We start from the raw sequence: 23,179 nt of genomic DNA, 5'->3' as shown, positions 1-23,179 counted from the left end.
AGGTGAATGATGGCTCCACCCCCCCCCCCCCCCCCCCCACCGGGCGTCTGATAGCAGACGCCCGCATTCTGAAAGGGCAGGATGTCGCCTCGTAAACCAAGTGCTTCCCGACCCCATCGAACTGGTTCTGACTGGATTTAGTGATTTGTGGCTTTAGAGAACAAAGACCTTTTAGGTATAAAACGCTGTGCTGGACCCTTGTCCAGGTGTGTTCCTTCTGGATGTCAAGACGAAACTCTGTCCGAGTGAACAGAGGAAAAGACTTTTGAAACTTTAACCAAGCTTGCTGAAGAAACTACCAGAGGGTTCTGCCCACTGTGGATTGCACCACCTAATACAAATGTCAAAAAATCGTAAATAGACAAATGTCCATCCAATAGATGTCCGTTTTCAAATTTTCTTTATTCTTCTTTAATTTATGCAAAAAACACCGGGCAGCCAACGCGTTTCGTTCTTGTTAGAAGAACTTAGGGCTGTAAGAACATTAAAAAACATATATAATACAATCTAAGATACATTTGACAATCAATATAAACAAACAATATAAAACCATACCTCAAGACAGGAAATATTCCAAAATATCCCCCAAACTATAAACTCTCCATTATACATAAAAAATGTGATACAATTATAAATCCGTCAAGCACCTGATCCTGTAGCCATTCTTTTTAGTATTGATATGGACATTTTTCCCAAAGTTCATTTCCCAATCCTTAACAGAAGCTCTAATCCCAACTGGATAGGCAAATCCAGTCATTCCAACTTTTATGTTTCAAAGCGAGTTACCATTATACATGATCCAAATCTCAGATATTTTGTATCTATAATGGCAACACCTTTTCATTTGACCTTAGAATAGTAATACTAGCCCCATGTGATACAACTGGCAGGCCTCCATATATGGTTCAACTACAATTACATCTACTAGGCATTCATGTATCTACCCATTCCCAATTGAACACGAAATAAAAAAAAATAAACATGAGAACAATTAGGCAAAATAGCACAACATATTGAGTGCTACACACATCTTCATGTGGTCCTACCTAGAGTCTCCCGTCTAATTTTTTGAGTACATATAAAAAGAAATCAGGCATAAATATACCCCCTTACGAACCCTAAACCTTCATTAAAGACAAGGGACAGACAGTGCCTATCATATTTCGTATCTAGCATTAGAGACATAGAGCAATATCATAGTATGGTTGCCAAATAATCATAGCCAATCACGACCCATATCTATCTTTTTGCCCTATAAAACATGCCCCATACCAAAGAACCATACACCTACTGATTCTTCTAGAGGTGATTGTACATTAGTAATCGAACGCGTGTTCAAAGATGGCTCGATTGCAGATTCTCCTGGTACTCCTTTATTTTGTCATTTTTTCAGCCACCTCAAGCGTCCTTACTGGCTATTGCGCCTAATAAGGATAAAAGTTAACACTAGTTGACTACAGGTTCTTCTATCCGCACGCCAACACTAGACAATTATTATACTAGTAAATTATCTAGGTGTTAAACACATTGTACGTGTATCTTACCTATAATTCCAATATTTCTGGTATTTCTTTAAATTTTTTACTTCTTCCTAGTAAATGGCTACTGTGCCTGCAATAAAATATGTATACAATATGCTAATTACTATCAAAATGACAATTTATCCCTAAATAGTTTACAGCCAACCAATATTAAAACAATATGTGTATAAAAGAATATCCTGACTCCATTTTATGCTTGCAAATGTATTTACGGCCGTAATTCATTGCGAGCTCGAGTGCTTCTACAACCATATTATCTCGCACCCAAGACCGCTTCAACTCGCAAGTTATATAGATAGCAAGAGCACATGTAAGCCAACTCATATAATATGTAACGCTGTTATTTTATAGCGTAATTTTGCAGTCGTGATTACTTAGGAACAAGCAAACAACATTGTCTCAAGTTAAAATGCTACTTAAGCTTGCAAATAATGTATGCAGCACACGCGTGAAACAACTCGTGTGATACGCAAGACTATTGATTTATAACAAAACTTGGATATAAACTTCCAAGGTTATACAAGTTTATATACTTTACCCGTTAGTATGGCTTGAGATCTATTTATCCAAACCATCAATATTAAAACGGCAAACAATCCATGTTGCCAGTTTATAATTTCACGAGCCCTTGGTTCCAGACTAGTTTTTTAAATTCTCGGTAATAATCGATATATATTGCCGGCCCTCGTTACTCCCTACTCGTTTGTTCACGTCCGGAGATATATATATATGCCCCTCAAGTACATATGCACTCAACATTACTCACCCGTAGCAAAGTTTATCGAAGAACTATGATATCTCTTCTCAGGTGCTCAAAGAGAACACCAGGGCGTCCTTCCTCCATTTATTCACCGGGTCCATCAGCAACGTTCCCCAACGTCATTAAAACTCAAGAGGAAGTCTCTAAATTGGCTTATCGTGTTAAATAAGGGTTACAACGTGTGCCCCCATTGACAGTCCACCAATTCACTCGTCCCGATCTTATTTCAATTATATAGAACCTTACCTCCTCATGTATCGCCAATTCCAAATGTAAAATAAGGCACCAAAAAAATCTAAGACTTTATAAACCTTCAAAACGCCCAATACGATTTTAAACTTATCCTCATTTTCATATTCAACATATATGACCAAATATTGATACCTGCCAAATGTATCAACAAGCAAAAGGGGCAAAATAATATTTCTATCTATCTTTCTTCCATTAATACTCATCCAAGTATAAAATGCCACTAAACATTTTGACCCCCAAAATGACATTGATTTGAACCTACAAACCAATCGTTTTTGCAGGTTTACAAACACAGCTTCTATTATAATGTAATTGTGTATACCCCATATTAATAAGTGTAATATTTCTATCATTTTGACTTAGTCTGGTGTGTATCACAAATGGCCATCATCAATTATAATCAAGTCACTCCCCCTACTCCACCACATTTAAACTGTTCCAATATCTCATTTGATCTTACTTCTCTCCATACTGATTGAAACTACATTTGTCAAACTGCAGAATCAAGCTATCAAAGGAAATAATGCAATCCATCATCTGTATTATGTCCCTTGCTCGTACTGCGTAGTCTACAAATCCAACCAGCTTCATTCTGTCTTAGGGCTAGATCTCTATCTCCCCCCCTCGGTTTCATTGGAACGTGATCAATTCCATGGAACCAAATTTCGGGTCTGTCCCCATGTTGTTCACTCATATGTGATGTCATAGGGTATCTAGTATCTTGATTTCGAATGGCCCGTACATGCTCCTGAATTTTAACTTTCAAGGGCAGAATAGTACTACCCACATAAATAATATTACAACTACAACCTAACACGTAAGTAACATATGTTGTTTTGCACGTAATAATGTGTCTGATGGTATAGACACGTTGTGTGTTGTAACTAAAATCTTTCACCGTATTCTTGCCATATTGGCACATATTACAATCAGTGCATGTAAAAAAAACATTGATTGGTCCAGGTAACCATGATCCCTCTGTTTTTTTCTTCTTCTTGGATGTTACATAACTGGGACCTAGCATCTCTCTCAATGTCCTACCAGAGTATACAGACTTGCTACCATGACGAGAAGCGGGTGCCACCTGCTACTCCAGCAGCTAATTCCAGCAACAAAAAGTCTACATCAGTCATTGGCTAACCACCACTTATTGTCGAGCACTGCTTTACGTTTGATGCTAAGCATATGTGTCTAAGGCCAACACATGCTACAAATGAAATATGTTATTTACCCTGTTAGTATCTATTTGTAGCGTGTAGTGCCATGGGTTCCTATGCACACCCTCCTCCCCAAAGCTAATAACTGATGAACACACTGTTCGAGGCATATGAGCTGCAGATTGTATAATCTGCATATCGCCATCTGGTGTTGGGCTCGGATTTTTGCACTTTGTTTTTGTCTTGAAAGAAGTCTTTGTAGTCACGAGGTAGGTGACTCCTCCCTAGGACGATAGTGCGCATGGGCATCGACTCCATCCTCAGAATTTTTTTTTTCCACCATCGGGTTTGGATTTGAATTGCAGCGCTTGGGTCGATATCGGTTTCGAATCCCCCTTTGACGTGCAATCCCTTTCCACTCAACGGTATTGTCTCGATCTCATTTCCCTTTTCGATGCGCATCTTAAAACAAACTCCTCGACTGTCAACGCGGGCCGTTGGGCCTCTCCGTGCCGACCATGCGTGCAGTCAATGGAAAGAACTCCTTTCAAAAAATACCCCAGGTCTGGTGCTAAGTTCCCACACACATACTTGCACGAGGTGTGCAATCTCTGCCTCTCCCCGGAGCACGAAGATAAAAACTGCACGGCCTGTGCATCGTTCAGGTTGAAGAAAACCATCCGTGATCGTCTGGCTCGACGTCACGAAATGTCTCAGTTCGATTCTGGACATCTTCGAAGCAGACCACCATATCCAGCCGGAACAATCAGGTGATGAAGAACACGTCTACTTCTCAGAGGCAGACGACTCCGACGCCGAACAAGATACACTCACCCCAGCTCAACAGTCGATGTGTACCGAAACCCCCCTCCCGAAAAATAAACCGAAGGCTCTGGTAACACCCTCACCCTCTGGCTCGGGTTGGCACCCTCGCGCCCGGCTATGAACCCTAAATATAAGCCTTCCAGCTCGGGCTTGAGCCAACCCCATTCCGACGCCGGAATGTCCTCACTGACACCGAAGCAACAAGTCAAACACTTGTCCACGCCGAAGACCGCCTAGATGCCAGAGCCCTCTGTATTGAAGCATAGTAAGGACAAACACTCCGAACCGAAGAAATCTTTGGAGCCAAAAAAGGCTTCTGACTCCAAAAAATCGCCTGAGTCGAAAAAAGTTTCGATGCCACAAAAATCTAGTCAAAGACGCCACGGAAAGCCTCACAAACTCCCTCCAAAGAAGGTTCGGACCCAAAATCTTCGACACCGAACAAAGACATTTTGCCCACGCAGCCTGCACCTGATTTGGCAGATCCAAAGCAAAAAACTCTGTTCATTGATCCAAACACGGGCAAACCAGTCACCAAACCTCCAAAAAAGAGGAAACTGGACACTGCAGAAGAACCTGCATTACTTCTCAAACAACCGGACATGGACACTAACACGTTCCCACCTCCTTCTCCCCCTCCGGTAAATCCACATCTATTGATTTCTCCACCTCCCTCCCCACAACCTATATTTTCACCTCAACCATCAGATAGTGAGGATGACACAGGTAGAGATATAGACCCACATGGGGATGATCATTCACATAACATCCCACATGACTTGGGGTGACTACAGTAAAGATTGTGACCCACAGAATGATCCGGATCTCTACCCATCTAAGCCGTCACCACCAGATGACAACACTGGGTTCGCGCAACTAAGCAACAGGGCTGCCTAATACCACGGGGTCCCCTTACATGAAGATTTTTTGCTGGAAACCTTCGCAAAAATCAACAAGCACCCTGCAAATGTTAAAAGTCTTGCTAAAACATGCCCCAGAAGTTTTTAAGGACCCAGTCAGAACCAGGGTTCTCAATCCCAGGGTGGATACAAAATACAAAGCAGCCCCCAATGACCCAATTTACATTAAAGGTCAGATTCCCTTGTGGTAACTAACGCACGCAAGCGTGAAAACTCCACATGCAACACCCCCTCCCCCCCCACCCTGTTTAGGAATCTAAATTAATTGACGCATTGCGTCGCAGGCTGCAAACCATTGGGCAGATCGCCAATGCCCAAGCTTTATTATCCAGGTATGACAGGGCTCACTACGACGAGCTTGAACAGCTCATGGAACACTTTCCTGACTTGTACAAACAAAAAGCCAACAACCTTATCCAAGAGGGCAAACTGATTACCAACACCTCAATAAAATGTGCGCTTGATGCCGCCGATACCGCATCTCGCGCAATTAACACTAGCATCTTGTTACGTAGACACGCTTGGCTCCGGGTTTACGACTTCAAGCAGGAGGTTCAAACTGCTATTTTAAACCAACCGTTTGATCAGGAACATCTTTTCGGCCCGCAGTTGGCAAATCCCTAGAAAAGATGAAGAAGGATACCGAAACTGCTAAGTCTATGGGGGCCTTACAGTTTCCTTCCCCTAGAGGCTCTTTTTGCCGCTCCTTCTACAGAGCCGGCTCCAAAACCATGGGTTCAGAACATCCCTCCTCCTACAAGAGCCACATTCAAACATCCCCCAAAGCATACTTTCACAGAGTCTACAGAGGCAACAATAATAAAGGGAGAGTTCGAGGCAACAATAGAAGCACCTCCATCTACCACTAAACAGTGACTTCCCTGCACTTCCCCCGATCATCCCACTCCTATCGAGGGACGTCTCGTACAGTTCCTACCTGTCTGGAATTTCATCACAACGACAAGTGGGTAAGACAAATTATCCAGTATGGTTATTGCCGGGAACTCCCTTCTACCCCGCCAAACATTCCTCCCAGACAGCGTCCCATGTCCTCGGAACATCTGACACTTCTCAAACAAGAGGTTCTCTCTCTATTACAAAAACATGCAATAGAAACAGTCCCCTTGCCTCATCAAGACCAAGGGGTTTACTCCCTGTATTTCCTTACTTCAAAAAAGGACGGCTCCCTCACGCCCATACTGGACCTCAGACCGCGAAACTTCTACATTCAGTCAGACCACTTTCACATGGTCACTCTCCAACAGGTGCTCCCGCTACTTCAACAGGGTGACTTTCTCTCCATTTTAGATCTAAAGGATGCCTACTTCCATATTCCTATTCACCCTGCTCACAGGAAATATCTCAAGTTTCTGGTAGATGGTCAACACTACCAGTTAAAAGTCCTCCCCTTCGGGATCACTACAGCACCCATAGTCTTCACCAAACTCCTCACAGTAGTTGCAGCCCACTTAAGGAGACCGCATATTCATGTTTTCCCTTATCTGGACGACTGGCTCATAAAGGCCAAATCACACAGCAGCTGTGTGCAACATTCACACAACACAATTCAGCTGCTTCACAGCTTGAGATTCACAGTAAACCTCGCCAAATCCCATCTCCAACCGTCCAGCATACAACAGTATCTAGGGGCTACAATAGACACTTCAAAAGCTCTAGCGTATCCCAATTCGGTCAGGATAAGCGCCATACAGGCGCTAATTCAAATATTTAGGCCTCAACACTCACCACCAGCGCGAGTGTTCATGCAGTTAATTGGTATGATGGCCTTCTGCATTCTCCTCGTTCCTTATGCTAGACTTCAAATGCGTCCCTTATAGGAATTTTTAGCGCGTCAGTGGAACCAGGCTCAAGGTCAGCTGACAGATCTCGTGTTGGTAGACGCCCGCACCCCTCGCTCTCTGCAGTGGTGGAACACACAAAATCTTTCCAAAGGGCGGCTGTTCCTCGACCCTGTTCCACAGACAGTGCTAACAGCAGACGCATTGCTCACCTGCATCTGCAAACCCATACCATGCAGGGCATATGGACCCACCGACAAAGACAATTTCACATAAACTACCTGGAATTGTTGGCAATCTTCCTAGCGTTCAACTACACCTCCTAGGCAAAGCTGTCCTGGTCTGTACAGACAACATGACAGCAATGTACTACATACAGAAACATGGGGGATCACACTCCGCAGCTTTCACACCTAGCTCAGTATATGGAGATGGGCCATTCCGCAAAACATATATCTCCTTGAAGAACACCTCGTATGTGTACACAACCAGATAGCGGATCTGCTCAGTCGTCAGACACAGCAGATCCACGAATGGGAACTTCATCCTCAAGTTTTTCTTCCATTCGCATGTGGGACCACCCAGAAATAGATCTGTTCGCCACACACTAAAACCCAAAATGCCCAACCTTTGCGTCCAGGTATCCACACCCATTGTCCAAAGGCAATGCGCTATGGATGAACTGGTCAGGCAAATTTGCTTAGGCTATTCCGCCTCTCCCACTCATTCCGTTAGTGGTTCGGAAACTTAAACAGCATTCCCTCACAATGATCCTAGTTGCTCCAACATGTTCCTGATAACCATGGTTCACAGCCCTATTAGAACTATCAGTAGTGCCTTATCAAAAACTACGTCTCACCCAAGCTTCTCACTCAGAACCATGGAGAGATAAGACATCCAGATCCCAATCAACTAAACCTTGCGGTCTGGCACCTGAGTTTGGCTACCTAAATCTTCCGCCAGACTGTATGAATATCATTAAAGAAGGTAGACACCCTACCACCAGAGCATGCTATGCAGCAAAATGGAAGCGATTTGCCATTTATTGCACAGACAGCAAAATCAATCCTCTATATTCTGCTATTTAGAACATTATCTGCTACCTCTTGCATCCACAACAATGTAACCTAGCATATACATCTATTAAGCTACATCTAGGTGCCATAGCAGCCTATCTCCAAAACAGACATTTGTCTTTGTTTCGAGTGCCTGCTATCAAAGCTTTTACGGAAGGAATTAAAAGAATAATCCCACCCTGAGTCCCGCCCCCTCAAATGTGGAACCTAAATGTGGTCCTTACCAGACTCATGGGTTCCCCTTTTGAACCTCTCCACAAATGCGAACTACAGTTCCTCACTGGGAAGGTAGCCTTTTTGGTTGCCATCACATCTCTCAGGAGAGTTAGTGAACTCCAGGCATTAACCATACAAGAACCATTTTTACAAATCCATCATAACAAAGTGATTCTTAGGACAAACCCTACATTTTTACTCGTATCTTCCTTCCATCTCAACCAGTCTGTTAAACGCCCAGTGTTTTTTCCTCAACCAAACTCAGTGGAAGAACTAGCTCGTCACACGTTAGACGTTAAAAGAGTAATAATATACTACTTTGAAAGGACAAAATCCTTTAGAAAGACCAATCAACTCTTTGTGGCTTACTCCCCACCTCATGAAGTCAATCCCATCTTAAAGACAGGAATTGCAAGGTGGATTGTTAAATGCATCCAAATATGCTATATCAAAGCCAAATGCACACTAACCATTCCCCCTAGACCTGATTCCACATGCAAACTAGGGGCTTCCATGGCATTCTTAGGGAACATTCCCCTAGATGACATCTGCAAAGCAGCAACTTGGGCTACACCACACACCTTCACAAAACACTATTGTGTAGATGTGCAGGCAAAACAACAAGCTAGTGTGGGCCAGGCTGTATACAGCTACAGGTAGCCACTGCTAAGGAGGTAACTGCTGTATAGTCAATGCAAATTATACAATCTGCAGCTCATCTGCTTCGAACCGAAAATGCTACTTACCAGTATGCATCTGTTCTTGGCATGTAGAGCTGCAGATTCGTATACGCCCACCCGCCTCCCCAGATACCTCTATCTGTTCCAGTACTATCTTACTTAGATACATTACACATGGACATCTCTTTCTACTTCTTACTATTCCATTGTAGCCCTGCGTGGCAAAAACAATCTAAGGATGGAGTCGATGCCCATGCGCACCATCGTCCTAGGGAGGAGTCACCTACTTCGTGACTACAAAGATTTCGTCCTAGACAAAAACAAAGTGCAAACATCCGAGCCCAACACCAGGTGGCGATCTATGCAAAGTATACGAATCTGCAGCTCTACATGCCAAGAACAGATGCATATTGGTAAGTAGCATTTTCCTTCTGTTCTCATTTGTCTTTCTAAAACATAACCTGCATGATAATCTTTACTGTTTCATTTACTGCTCCTGTCCTAAGCTTACTGATGCTCGAAAAACATTCTAGCAAAAGAGCCGATGGCCATGTGCAATACAGACTATAGGAGGAGTCACTTTGTGTTGTGACTTGAAAGATTTTGTGAACAAAAACAACTTGCAACGTCTGAGCCCAACGCTAGGTGGCAGGAGTATGCTGAGCAAATTAATCTACGGCAGTACATGCTACGAATAGATGCTTACAGGGTGACTAACCTGTTCCTTTTTGTCTCAGGTTTCTTTTGTAGCAGTGTCCCAGGATTCCACTTGCTTCTAAAGATGTTCAGTGTCCATAAATTTAGTATAGAATTCCATATCGGGTGACTTGGGTTACAAATAAAGTATCTTCCTTACAAATAAATAATTTACAAAGTAAGCCTTTCAACTTGTAACTTGTGTGTATGTTTTTCTCTTTGTGTACAAAACACAAATCTTTGTTGGACTTTTTGCTGTAGTTAAAGTGGTATAATATCGTTCTTGAAATCTGGCGTTTTTTTCCTATTAGGCCTATGCAGCTGTTAATTATCACTGTGCTGATATGGACCAAACTGGAACTGAACTTATCCAAACTGAATTCCCTGTTCACGAGCCCACTCAGTCTTCTGGAAATAGCCCTCAAAAAGTAAGTCTCTATTGATTTGAGTCTGATAGTGATACCTTAAAAGGTTTCTTGATTTCAGCTTTTCAGAATGATTTGAATCTGTCTAAAACATGCATAATTACTAAATGCGTGCAAGTCTTTTCGTGCACGATAAACTTTTTTGTGGCTCCAGTGTTGTTACCGACTTACACATACAGTGATTTCTGTTTGATAAGCCTCAAAACATTGAATGTCTTTCAGAGAGTCTCATTTTTAATCCACATTTCCTTTCATCTTGCTGTAAATCATGTTATAAACTTTCCTTTTCTAGTTTTTCGGCCTTTAATTTGGAAATGGCATGAAGTTGAACCAAATGTTTTCATGAAAAAAATTAGAATTTAATATGTTCAATAAGCATGCTTTTTTTGAGGGAAGAGTAGCTGATCAAATATGCACCGTATTTTCCAATATTTAGTCCGGTTACAATTTTGTTTTCTCTACCAAGATGGCTGATGAGTACTATATTCATAGTTACTTCCATTTCTGCAGGAAAATGTTCGGGCAGAGCCAGACCTCTGAAAGATGGGATTTTTCAAGTATTTTCTTCACTTTTTATGAAAAAAAGTTCCAATTAGAAAAACATGAGAAAAAGATGTTCGAGGTATGTGTGCTGTAGACCGCATGCTGTGCATAGCTCGCCATCTAGTGTTGGGTCAGGATGTTTTAACTTTTTTTCCTTTCGAAGAAGTCTTTCCAGTCACGATGAAGGTGACTCCTCATGGGCACCGACTCCATTATTAGATTGTTTTTTAACGCCATCGGGTTCGGACGTCTATCGGTTCGACACCGATCCTTCGGTTTCCCTTGGTGGTCAAGATACTCACCCTCAACGGTATTGTTATCAATCGCATTTTCCTTTTTAGCGCGTATATTATTTTCTTGCAAAAAAAAAACTTTAGATCGGAAAGCACGTGGAAGGCCGACGTGTCTACCCGCGTCGGGCCTACCCGCAGTCGATGAAACAAACTCTCTTTAAATTCTGCCCTCTGTGTCACGTGAAATACCCGCGCGCCAACTCACACAAAGTGTGTAATCTGTGTTTGTCCCCCGAACACACAGAACAGGACTGCGACGCGTGCCAGGCTTTCTTCTCCAAGAAAACACTTCACGACCGTTGGGCTCGACTTCGGGACATCGAAATTCACTTCGGATCCAAAAACATCATCATCTAAGACTTCAGCACCAAAACTTTCATCGCCAAAGCACTGAGATGTACCGAAATAACCAAAAAGACACCGTTCGACGCTCCAATCGACAAACCGGATCCGAAACAAAATGTGCTGTATGTTCATCCTCTAACTGGACAGAACACCACTAAAGTGACTTTAAAGAGGACTGATCCAGACGAAGAATACCACATTCCTTTAAAGAATGGTTGGAATGAACCCTTCCCCTCTTCCTTCACTGTTGCAGGAATTCTGCACATACCCAGAACTATGCACAGGAAAGCAGGACTTCGGTGTATTGTGGTGTACTAAAAACACGCCTCAGTGCCCGGAACCCCAATCCGGCTAGGTATAGTATCCCATTCATTCTCCGTACTACAGCAGAGCTACCAATGATTGGATATCCTAGAACATGTGACTCAGGGCCTCTCAGAATTCGTGGGAACAAGACACTTTCGCTTAGATACTCATACCTGTTCACAATGTGGGTAACCAGAGACACCCTATAGTTTAAAATGTTTATTTCAACTAACATGCTCTGTAATGCAGTACACGTGCTAACATTAGCAAAGAAATGGATAAAAACAATATAATCAGCATAGTTACAATTCCATAGAATATGAACCGGGACAGCATAATATAATGACACAGCATATTATAATGACAGTGGATGAAGCGCTTATAGTGCTTCACCACCCTCCCCGTGCTACAAGCTATGTTTATTATATTAGTGGAAGACCTCTGGACAGCGGAACCCCCTATCTCAAGTCTTAGATGATAGGATTTACATCTCCGGACTAGCACAGCTCTTCTTCTGGAAAGGTTTTCTTCAAGTGTTGTTAACTTGCATCTCGTGCCATATTAAAAACACCCGAAAAGCCAGGAGCGCAGCTGTGTTCAATGTTATGTCTATATGTGTGTGGGACGGACCAAAGGCGATTAACCAATGGAGTTGTTTTCTGTCCTTGAACACGATGTACAGACTAGAACACAGAGCACAACCGAAATAGTGAAAGGCAGTCAGTTCCCATGTGAAGCAGCACGAGCAGAGGTGTTTACGGGAACCGAGGCATGAAGTGTCATGTGCTTAAGTGGCAAGATAGCGGTGATGCAGAGCACAAACCAATGCTAACTTAGCAACGTCCGCTGGCACCCCTAAACCCTCACGACACCCTCCCCTCGGGCAGGCCTACACACTGATTGAAGTAGAACACAGAGTTCAAAAAGTCTGAGCAACAAGAGCTTGTGCGACCAGGAAGTGAAGAATGTCAATAGGGTGAGATATTTGAGGTCTTCTATTTATAAAAATATCCTTTTGGTAGCCAATAAGAAAATAAAAAATACTGAAAAAGGAGAAGAATTAAAAAATAATTTAAAAAATGTCTGGGTGGCCCGGTCCTATTAATCCATCAGCGTGTAAGCACAAAAAATGGTGACAGCTTCCAACAGGAAATTGTCATCGTCTGGAAATGTAGATGCCATCCACTTAAGCAATTCAAAGGAGCAAACATGCTCATTAATGATGGGTGCTTTCAGCACCATCGGTGTGCAACTTGCGTGGTACTCGATGTGACTCCGTTGTAGGAAATCATGTGCTGCTGCACCGATAACCCACTGAGCTAGCACTCCAAGCTCAGATGCACAGGCCATCAGACCCATACCAGAACAGTCCTGCTCATGAGACACTAGAGGGCTCATCAGTAAGGCAAAGTCCGGTTCAGGAGACGCTGTTTGTGAGGCAGATATACAAAGCCCATTGGAAAGGACATTCCAAGCATGAGAAAACTGGTTGCACGCAAGTGTTCCATGGAAATCGAAAAGACAGATTATAAGCCACGCCTAGAGTGGCCAGTGGCAAAGTACCGTAGCACTGAAGCATGCGGTTACAAAGCAGCAGTTGCTGGGCCAGGTTGTGAACGACCTCAAGAGGGGTAGCCATTCCTGAGAAGGCAAATCAACACGAAGACCCCGGCAGCTAAGGCGAGTATTAGTGGGAACCCGCCGAAGACGCTGGAAAAAAAAAGAATGAATGAAAGCCGAGAGCGTGCCAAAAATAGTTTGAAAAAATGTTACACGGCCAGAGCCCACAGTTTTTAAAAAAAAAATTAGCCAAGCCCGTTGTATAGAAGCATTGAAGATAGAATGTATTAGCTCACCAAAATGTTGTGGGAGGTCAGTGTTTAAAAGTGTTTGAACTTATGTTCTTGTATTAGCCACCTGCAGGACATAGGTCTCACGGGCAGAAGTGAGAAACTTCTTTCTGGGACAATAAACCTCTTATTCGGCTCAGCTTGTCGAACTCTGCCTTCAAGGTCGGAATGGAAGGCCAAATTGAGATATCGGACTCCCACGAGGTGGAGGAAATAGCACATTTTTGCAGCAAACTACATGTCGTGACACAGTCACAATTTATGGTATGCCTATCAGTATGCCGCAGCATTTTTCATTATTCAGAAGTAAATAACTCCCATTAGACAACAGTGTAAATGTTGGCTTAATCGAGGGGACGGGTTTACCTTTTAACATGCACTCTAAATTTGGCGCCTCTAAATGGGAAGCGCCGTGTAATTGTATGTTTTTACTCACAAGGGAGTGTCCAATGGGAGAATCACAAGACTCACCAGTCAGTTACACCTCTGTGTCATCACGCAAACATCTAAACGTAAAGGGGAGTGACCAAACTCTATGCAGGAACGAGTTTCCTAATGGTTCATAGCGGCCTAGGGGAAAATGTTTTATGCATGATGTAAATTTAAATAAGGAGAACAGCAGTGTTATTACCCCATGAACGAGCCAAACAGCAGAGTTTGTTTCCGCTACTGAGAATGGTAAAGGGTCTAATTTTTTTATTTGTAAAAGGGTATAAGTGGTATCTTTCATGGACATAGACTGTTGTCTTTCAGTCAAATTAAAAGGCAAAAACAAAGAGGACGCGTTTACATAGTCCCATGGCACTCGACCCATTTTAAGTGTCTGCAAGTTCCATGCTAGCTGCATAATAGAGGGCAATTGGTTCTGGCCATGATATAACACAGATACATCATCCTGTACAATATCAACAGAAGAAACAATATTGTCCAATGTGTATTTCCTGGAAGAAAGGGTATTAATACTGTTATCCACTACAGCAAGAACTTTTTCAAGATTAGCTTAGTCTATAGCCCATAAACGTGATACGGCTTCAATTTGATACATTTTCCAAATTTCATTATAAACTGCTTATACCCATCGTTTAGGCCTTGGACCAATCGGGCCTTTTATGAAATCTGATAGATCCACATCATTCGAGAACATTGACAAATGCTGTTTAACAGAAGCTAGGGTAGAGTGTTGTAACCAAGTTTGACATAATTTACCAACAGAATACGTTGTAACAGTATGTGATGTAGTAAATCATGGATCAGGTCTATCCTTTGTGTAACCTGGAGTCCTATTATGGAAACGCATTTGGCATGCATCTGCACTGGTCTGCCAAACCACAACCACCCCATAGAGTTAAGGCACGAGATATTAAATGTTGCATTTGTAAATAAAGACTGCAACTCTTCAAATGTGTAATTGGTAGTATCATTCCAGTCTGGATATTCGGCAAGGGAAGGAAAAGCAGGAGTCTTCAGTTTAGCCGTAGCTAAACCCAGACAAGTAGTCTGATAGATAGAATCGTTTAAAAACAGTATTTGCGTTGGTATAAGACATGCACAATACAAAGCTTATGTGCCCTGCACCTGCCAGGGTTTGGAACCCCAAACTGATTTCAAATCAACTGTATCTTTCAAATGATCATAGCCGCCCACCGCCAATTTAAGGATGAATGAATCGGAATATAATAATTTAGTGTGGGTAAGTATAACTTTCGTATTTGGTTTATAATTCATGTTAAAAGAGTAAGATTCAGGGTTCGACTTATTAAAACTCGTAGAATATGTAAATTTATCCAACAGGGTCTTGGAACTTCCTATTGGTGGTGCGGGGCAATGTTCCCTTTGAGTGTAATTAATAATAGATCCAAAAGTAGATGCTTTGTGTAAATAATGGTGGCCATAATGCCGATAGCAAAACAGTCAGCACAATCTGCACTATTCAAATACAAGTCTTCAGCATCAAATGCTGCATAATATTTTAAATCTGAAAACAGAGATTGTATTGCCCGCACATCCCAGTCATGTGAACATATGTTATATTTAACCACATCACCCAATGAGACACAAAGTACATTTGGAACATTAATAATCTCTGTCGGAGCATCAATTTGAAATGGGTTTGTATCCCAAACTATTCCATCCGTAACTGGCCAGGCTGTAATGTTGACGAAGGTCAGGTCCCTCTTCATGATGTGTAATGAAGAATTCGGGGTCAAAGTTCCATCCACCAGTTCTAAAGCAGAGTGTTCTTTAATTGATCAAAAGAACAAATACTGTCACAAAACCAATGGACATAAATAGAAAAATAAGAATGAGCCCCAGCCAAATATATATCCATGGGGGAACCAAATAAGTGCGTTTGAACCAGGAGAGAAATTGAAAATTTTGATGGTGTCAGTCGATGTTGAATGAGAGTCAAAGGAAAAATTCAACTCATTCCTGGCCGTAGCAGTTAACCCAGGCAAAGATTCACTTAAAGGGTAAGTATAATCCGGCTCTTCTGTGGCAGCTATGGAGTGTGGGACCAGCAAAGGATAAGCAACAGAGTCCATCTCCATGGCAGTGTCAGGATTTTCTGGAATAGAGGCATACGATGAAGCCGGTGGCAAACTATTCAGAAACGTCCAGATGTTGTAGCTTGACATTGTCAATTGAGACGTATCTGTTGTCCTTGCGACCTGGAAGTGATGGTAAAATTACTGTACGAGTTCCCTGCATGCCCAGCACTGGAACCACAGCTCGATATGATGGACCAAATTCTTTTTTGTTCTCCACCTTCTCTCGGACCAGTTTTCCAATTGTAGGCAGCCAGCCAATCACTGGAATCTGCAGTGCACCATCAGCAGCGGCAGGTAAATGTTCTTTTGCTAGACTGTCTCTTGTGTCTTGTAGGTTCTGTAATACAGCACAATGTTCATCTATGTCAAAAGGGACGGCTGCAGCCGCCATGTCTAGACCATCAAGGTCTAGCACAAACATTTTAATGCCAAAGAGCAATTCGTAAGGGGTACGTCCACCCAGAGGTCTTCTAGGGAGATTATTAAGTGTACGCTATACAAATGGGCGAGCCAATTCCTGCCAGTGCCTAGGACTCTAGCTGTTAAGGATTGCTTTAAGTCATGGTTCATTCGCTCCACAACAGAATTGCTCTCAGGTCGGTATGGAGACGAAAATTTGACCTGCACACCAAAGACCGCATGGATTCTTTGTACGCTTTAGAGAATGTATGGTGCCCACTGCAAAAATTCCCACAAAGACACGCAAATCCCTGACTACAGTTCGAGCGTCAGCGCTGCGTTGTGGCCAAACCCATAAAAAAACGTGTGCATGAATCAACTGCAACTAAGATGAATTTATAGGCAGTATCAGAAGAAAATGGACCGCAGTGATCCAAATAAACACAAGCAAATGGTCTATTGGATATGCACAACGGTGTTTGTGGTGGACGAGTTACAGTAGACGGCTGAATTTGCTGACAAATGTCACAAGAAAGCACATAAGTACGTGTTTGTTCATATAAGCCACGCCACCAGTAACGTTGTTGCAAGATACTGACTGTAGCAGACACACCAGCATGCGCCGAGGCCATGCCCTCGTGTGCTGCGATTATCAGTGTAAGCCTGCGGGCTGCGTTGGGAATCCACCTCTCACCAACGTTATTAATTGTCACAAAGGGAACGTCAGGGTTTAAATGATAAGAGTATTTGGAAGGGAATCCTTTTGGATAATTACCTCCCTTTTCTGTAGCAGCTATAGCTGCCAAGATGTTATCATCAATCTTACTCATGGATCTTGTAACTGCTGCTACTAAACACGTGTCCACTGCCGACTTAGCTGCTTCATCAGCCAAGCTGTTACCAACCGCGTGTACTTCTACATGTTGGTGGCCAAGAGTATGAATTACTTGTGTGAGCGGCAGGCGTTCTTTCAGCTCTGCCACCCGAACCCATAGCATTTTATGCTTAATTGTCTCGCCTTTGGAATCACGGTATTCATTTTGAGACCAAAAGAATAAATGGTCATTAAAAGATTGTACACAGTAAAAGGAATCGCTTACAATCAAAGTAGTCACATTAGGATCTGCAAACTCCAGTGCGAGCACCAAAGCACGCAGCTCAGCCAATTGGGCGGTGCAGTCGCCGAGTTCCTGTGTGTGGACCACACTGAACTTAAACTTGCCGTTCACTATGGAACTAGCCACAATTGCACACGCTGCAGAATAATCATGTTTAGATCCAATCGCCGGTTGTGCCGAACCGTCAGTGTAAATGATACAACGGTATTTCTCGAGCGGGTGCATGGACAGAGGAGCTGGATGAATTAATTCATATTGAAGTGACTCTTGAGTCTGTAACCAGGAATCCTAGATAAATGTGCCATCCGGGGATGTCAACATTGTATCCACCGCGGATGTAAAGCTTTGGAATTAGGAACACTCGCCTTTGTCACTGCTTCCAGAGCAGGATATGGTGTTACCACCAACATGCGTTTTACTTGAGCCAGGGCGCGTTCTTTCAGAATCGCCATCTGGACTGCAGTTGAGACCTTTTCAACTGAGGAAAACCGCAGTTCTGCTGAAGTGTACAAGTGTGACTTATAAGCAATAGGAACTGTGTCTCCTTTATTAAACATCAAGTATGTGAAACCCACCGTGCCCGGGACTATTCTTATCACCAGGTTAGTATGGTTGTCACGAGTTAACAAGAGTTTAGCATCAAGTAAATCAGACGGCAAAGACTGCAGTATATTTGTATGTTCCGGAAGCCAGCATGCTTTCGTAAATGTTGGTTGTATCAATGCATAAAGAGGCTTGATACGCTGGGCATACTCTGGTACGTAAGAGCGACCAAAGTTCAAGAAACCCAGCAAGGATTGTAATTTTTTAAGGGTTGTCGGAGGACGCAATCGTGCGCACTTCTCTAGGAAGTGCGGTGCCAATCCATGTCCCTCATTATTGAGCTCGTAGCCCAAGAACAACACTGCAAATTCAGCAATGTGTGATTTAGCTAAATTAAATTTGTAAACGTAGTCCGCAAACTCCACAATGATGCAGTTCACGCGACAAAGATGCGGATATAACTCGTCGTCTGTGAGATAAATGTAATCTACATACGAATATGCATCCGAGTCGATCGTGTCTAACAATGAGACCACACGTGCGGCAAAGACACCCAGGCTGTTTTTGTAGCCCATCGCTAACCTTTTAAATTGGTTTTATTTGCCACCATGTGTAAAAGCTGTCCACTGACTTGACAAGGGGGACAGATTGTGGCTAAAAAAGTCATTGGATATATCTAGCGTCGTCTTATATTTTTTCCGAACTAGACTGTCCACTAGGGCTGAACTATGGGTATTCTGTACCGCATTCATCCGACAATTAGAGTTCAAATGACGGTAATCCAAAATTATGCGATACGACCTGCCTGGCTTGGTTACTGTAAAAAGAGGGTTATTCATAGGTGACACACATGTCTCAATTACCCCTTGATACTTCAATTGGTCTAGTATTTTCTCTACAGGAGCCTTTGCTTCCCTTCAGATGGGATATTGGGGTTGTGCCTGTGACATTGACCGCAATGGAATCTCGTGGTTGGGAGATGTTGTATCCCATCCCACCTGAGTACAGTATAAAGCCGGTGCAAGCACCGAAGCCCATTGTTCTGCAAAATGTTGCACATGCTCTTTCGAGACACTGTGAAAAACTAGGGAGGATTACCTCCTCCCCTCTCAGAGCCACCAGGACAAAAGGCGGGGACCAGCCTGCCTCCGCTAACAGGATGTCATACTAAGAAGTCAGATTTCCCCCCCAAAAAACTTTGATAATGCGTCACCTTCTATGAGAATACTAATTTCATATAGTCAGGGGGAGCCACTCGGGTGTCAGCAGTTTCAACCGTGATGAAAGTATCCGCTGCTGTCTCCTCCAGAAATGTATGCAGTGCTTGCCGCACTACTGTAACCTCCGCTGGGCTGTTTAGCAGCGTTACTGCCCATGTTATATTCCGGAGCTGGGTCCTCACCATCTATGGCATACCTCGCAGTTAAAGCGGGCACTTTCTTCTTCTGGAACGGAGGGCACTGACGAGGGAAGTCCTCTTGTTTACCCTTTCCGTCACTTGTCCGTGGCTGTTCACGTCCCTGCGGGGCACCTCGACCTCTTCCGCACTCCTGGGGATCACCTCCACCGGCATATGAGCCGGATGCTTCCTGTGAAGAACGAGGAGAACGCGTATCGGGAACCTGAAATAGATCAGGAGATTTAATTCTCGCGCGGTCACGCATTTCATAATTGCGTTCTGGGATCGAAGATGTAGGGGACGATGCCCGTCCCCCTTGCTTTTGTTGTGTTTTCCCCCGTTTATTATTTTTCAAATTCTTTTTCAGAAATTGTGGACAGCCTCCTTTATCATTTTGAGACTTCCGTTGAACCTGCGTTTGTGCAGGCACTTTAGCAAAAGGCTTAACAGCTAAACAATTACGCCCAACTGTTTTATAAGCCTGGGCTATAATCTTAGATAATTTGCGGGGCTTGTCTACATCTGGGACAAGCGCCAAAGCATTAGACACCTGAAAGTTGACTGCATCACCCTTAACATTAGCATGGATTAGATCAGCAACCACGTCATACGCTCCAACCAACCTCATCCTCAATTCCGCTGCCGCCTATGGTCCGTGTTCATCTTGAACATGTTTTATTACAGAGGGCAGTACTGTCATGGATGGTATGCCAAAACACTTTGAATAAACTGCCACGAATATTTTAGCCCAACTCTCGCAATCAGTGACTTCAGGTACCAAGTCTTTCTGCAAACTAATTATCAAAATTCGGTGTTTCTCCACGGGAGTGGTATGTGGAAACACTGCTTCCAGCTGGTCAAATTTCTCAGCAAGCCAATAAGGTAAATCTTCCTTATTTGGGGAGGCTTGCCCATAACCAAATTAACCATCACAGGGCGAATAGTAACTCCGCCTGGATGTTGCGGTTCACATACTGAACCAATGCTCTATACACACGGATTAGAGTAGCGTGCATGAGACGAAGGGCCGCTACATCGCACGTAAAATGCTGTGGATGCGGCGTGTAAACCGCCAACACGGGCCAAGTGGCTTCATCAATCGACAACGGGCCCAACATGACAGGTGTCAGGGGTGCGGGTAGGGCGCCATCAAACCAAATGTGATACTGCCATGCCGTCAATGGAACTTCGAGAGTTCTATATGGCCGATACACAGCAGGAAGTGCGGTATGGCTGTATTTATGCCACAAACTATCCGCCCCTTCTACTGCTGGAAATGTCACCCAGGAATAAAACACTTCATATGTATAGACTGGGTCTGGTTGGACCACAAAGATCAGATTGACACCAGCATCCTGCACTCCATAATCTTGCAGATGCTGCCGGACCACCAGGCGGCTGTGCGCCGCGATGTCAACTTCCATATAGAAACTTGAAAAGGAAATACTAAGGAAAAAGGCGGCAAGACAATGTTTGGTCATAATTCAAAATGCGAACTATACCTTTTAGTTAATTTCAAGCTTGAATCACCTATAAAGACGACAATATAGGCAGGTAAACCGTCACCAGTGCTATTCGGAAACAGAGGCGAGGGTATTGCGAGCAAGTACTGAGAACTACTAAAGTGCCTCGTAAATAAGTACCAGACCCAACGTTGGGTGCACCATGTTGCAGGGATTCTTCACATACACAGAACTATGCACGGGAAACCAGGACTTCGGTGTATTATGGTGTACCAAAAACACGCCTCAGTGCCCGGAACCCCTATCCGGCTAGCTATAGTATTCCATTTGTTCTCTGTACTACAGCGTAGCTACCAATGATTGGATATCCTAGAACATGTGACTCGGGGCCTCTCAGAATTTGTGGGAACAAGACACTCTTTCGCTTAGATACTCATACCTGTTCACAATGTGAGTAACCAGACACACCCTATAGTTTAAAATGTTTATTTCAATTAACATGCTCTGTAATGCAGTACACATGCTAACATTAGCAAAGAAATGCATAAAAACAATATAATCAGCATAGTTACAATTCCATAGAATATGAACGGGGACAGCATATTATAATGTCAGTGGATGAAGCCTTTTAGCGCTTTACCATCCTCCCCGTGCTACAAGCTATGTTTATTATATCAGTGGAAGACCTCTGGGCTTGGACAGCGGAACCCCCTACCTCAGGTCTTAGATGATAGGATTTACATCTCCGGACTAGCACAGCTCTTCCTCTGGAAAGGTTATCTTCAAGTTTTGTTAACTTGCATCTCGTGCCATATTAAAAACACCCGAAAAGCCAGCAGCACAGCTGTGTTCCATGTTATGTCTATAGGTGTGTGGGACGGACCAAAGCCGATTAACCAGTGAAGTTGTTTTCTGTCCTTGAACATGATGTACAGACTAGAACACAGAGCACAACCGAAATAGTGAAAGGCAGACAGTTCCAATGTGAAGCAGCACGAACAGAGGTGTTTACGGGAACCAAGGCATGAAGTGTCGTGTGCATAAGCGGCAAGATGGCAGTAATGCAGAGCACGAACCAATGCTAACTTAGCAATGTCCGCTGGCACCCCTAAACCCTCAAGACAAGTGCTGTATGTTCATCCTCTAACTGGACATAACGCCACTAAAGTGACTTTAAAGAGGACTGATACAGACGAAGAATACCACATTACTTTAAAGAAGAGAATGGTTGGAACTAACCCTTCCCCTCCTCCTCTTCCTTCACCTCAGTTTCAGCCTATTTCACCTGAACATTCACCACCACATACACCTGACAACCATGATGATGGGGATGATAATGGGGAGGGGATGATAATCAACCAATGCAAGACCCATGGGATCATTACAGTACCAATTCGCCCACGGGCAATGATCCTGATTTATATCCTAACAAGCCCTCTCCACCAGATGACAGTGTAGGCTACATTTAGTTACTGGGTAGATCTTCGAACTACCATAGTGTGCAGCTACATAAGGAGTCCTCAGAAGAGGATTTCCTCTGTGAAACCCTCAGTACCACGCAGAGGTCATCACATACACTACCTATGCTCAATCGGCTGATCAGGCATGTGATGACATTGTTAACGACCCGGTCAGAGCTCGTATTCTTACCTCTAGAGTAGACAAATATACAAGCCAGCACCATAGGACCCAGTATATATAAAAAAGGTCAGTTGCCACTAGACTCGGTGGTAGTGTCCAATGCAGGAAAAAGGGCCAACTCCCAGACAACAGGAGATGCTCCACCCCCGGACAAGATATCCAACCTTATTTTTGCCTTTGGGAAAAGGTTGGCGTCTCAGACAGTGAATTTCTGGCGTGTCTCCAACACTCGGGCATTGCTAGATATGACCGTGCACACTGGGACGAGATGGAGCAATTAATACAATATATGCCCCAGGAACATAAATCTAAGGTACAAGACATTGTGCGTTAAGTGCAACTTATTTCCAATAATGCTATAATATGCTTCCTAGATGCTGCAG

At 43.4% G+C, this 23,179-nt stretch overlaps 1 protein-coding gene across 2 annotated transcripts in view; it reads left to right on the top strand.

Annotated features, from left to right (window-relative positions):
• Positions 1 to 23,179, top strand: part of DAZL (deleted in azoospermia like) — an 812,806-nt gene that overhangs the window by 513,709 nt on the left and 275,918 nt on the right. For both annotated transcript variants that reach the window (XM_085629945.1, XM_085629944.1), the window contains exon 9: positions 10,234 to 10,350. In XM_085629945.1, the coding sequence (XP_085486071.1) occupies positions 10,234 to 10,350 (117 nt within the window). The remainder of the gene's footprint in view (positions 1 to 10,233; positions 10,351 to 23,179) is intronic.

The sequence above is a fragment of the Triturus cristatus genome, chromosome 10, assembly GCF_964204655.1.
Source record: "Triturus cristatus chromosome 10, aTriCri1.1, whole genome shotgun sequence".
In the NCBI taxonomy this organism is placed as follows: domain Eukaryota; kingdom Metazoa; phylum Chordata; class Amphibia; order Caudata; family Salamandridae; genus Triturus; species Triturus cristatus.
This window is presented reverse-complemented; position numbering and strand designations above follow the sequence as displayed.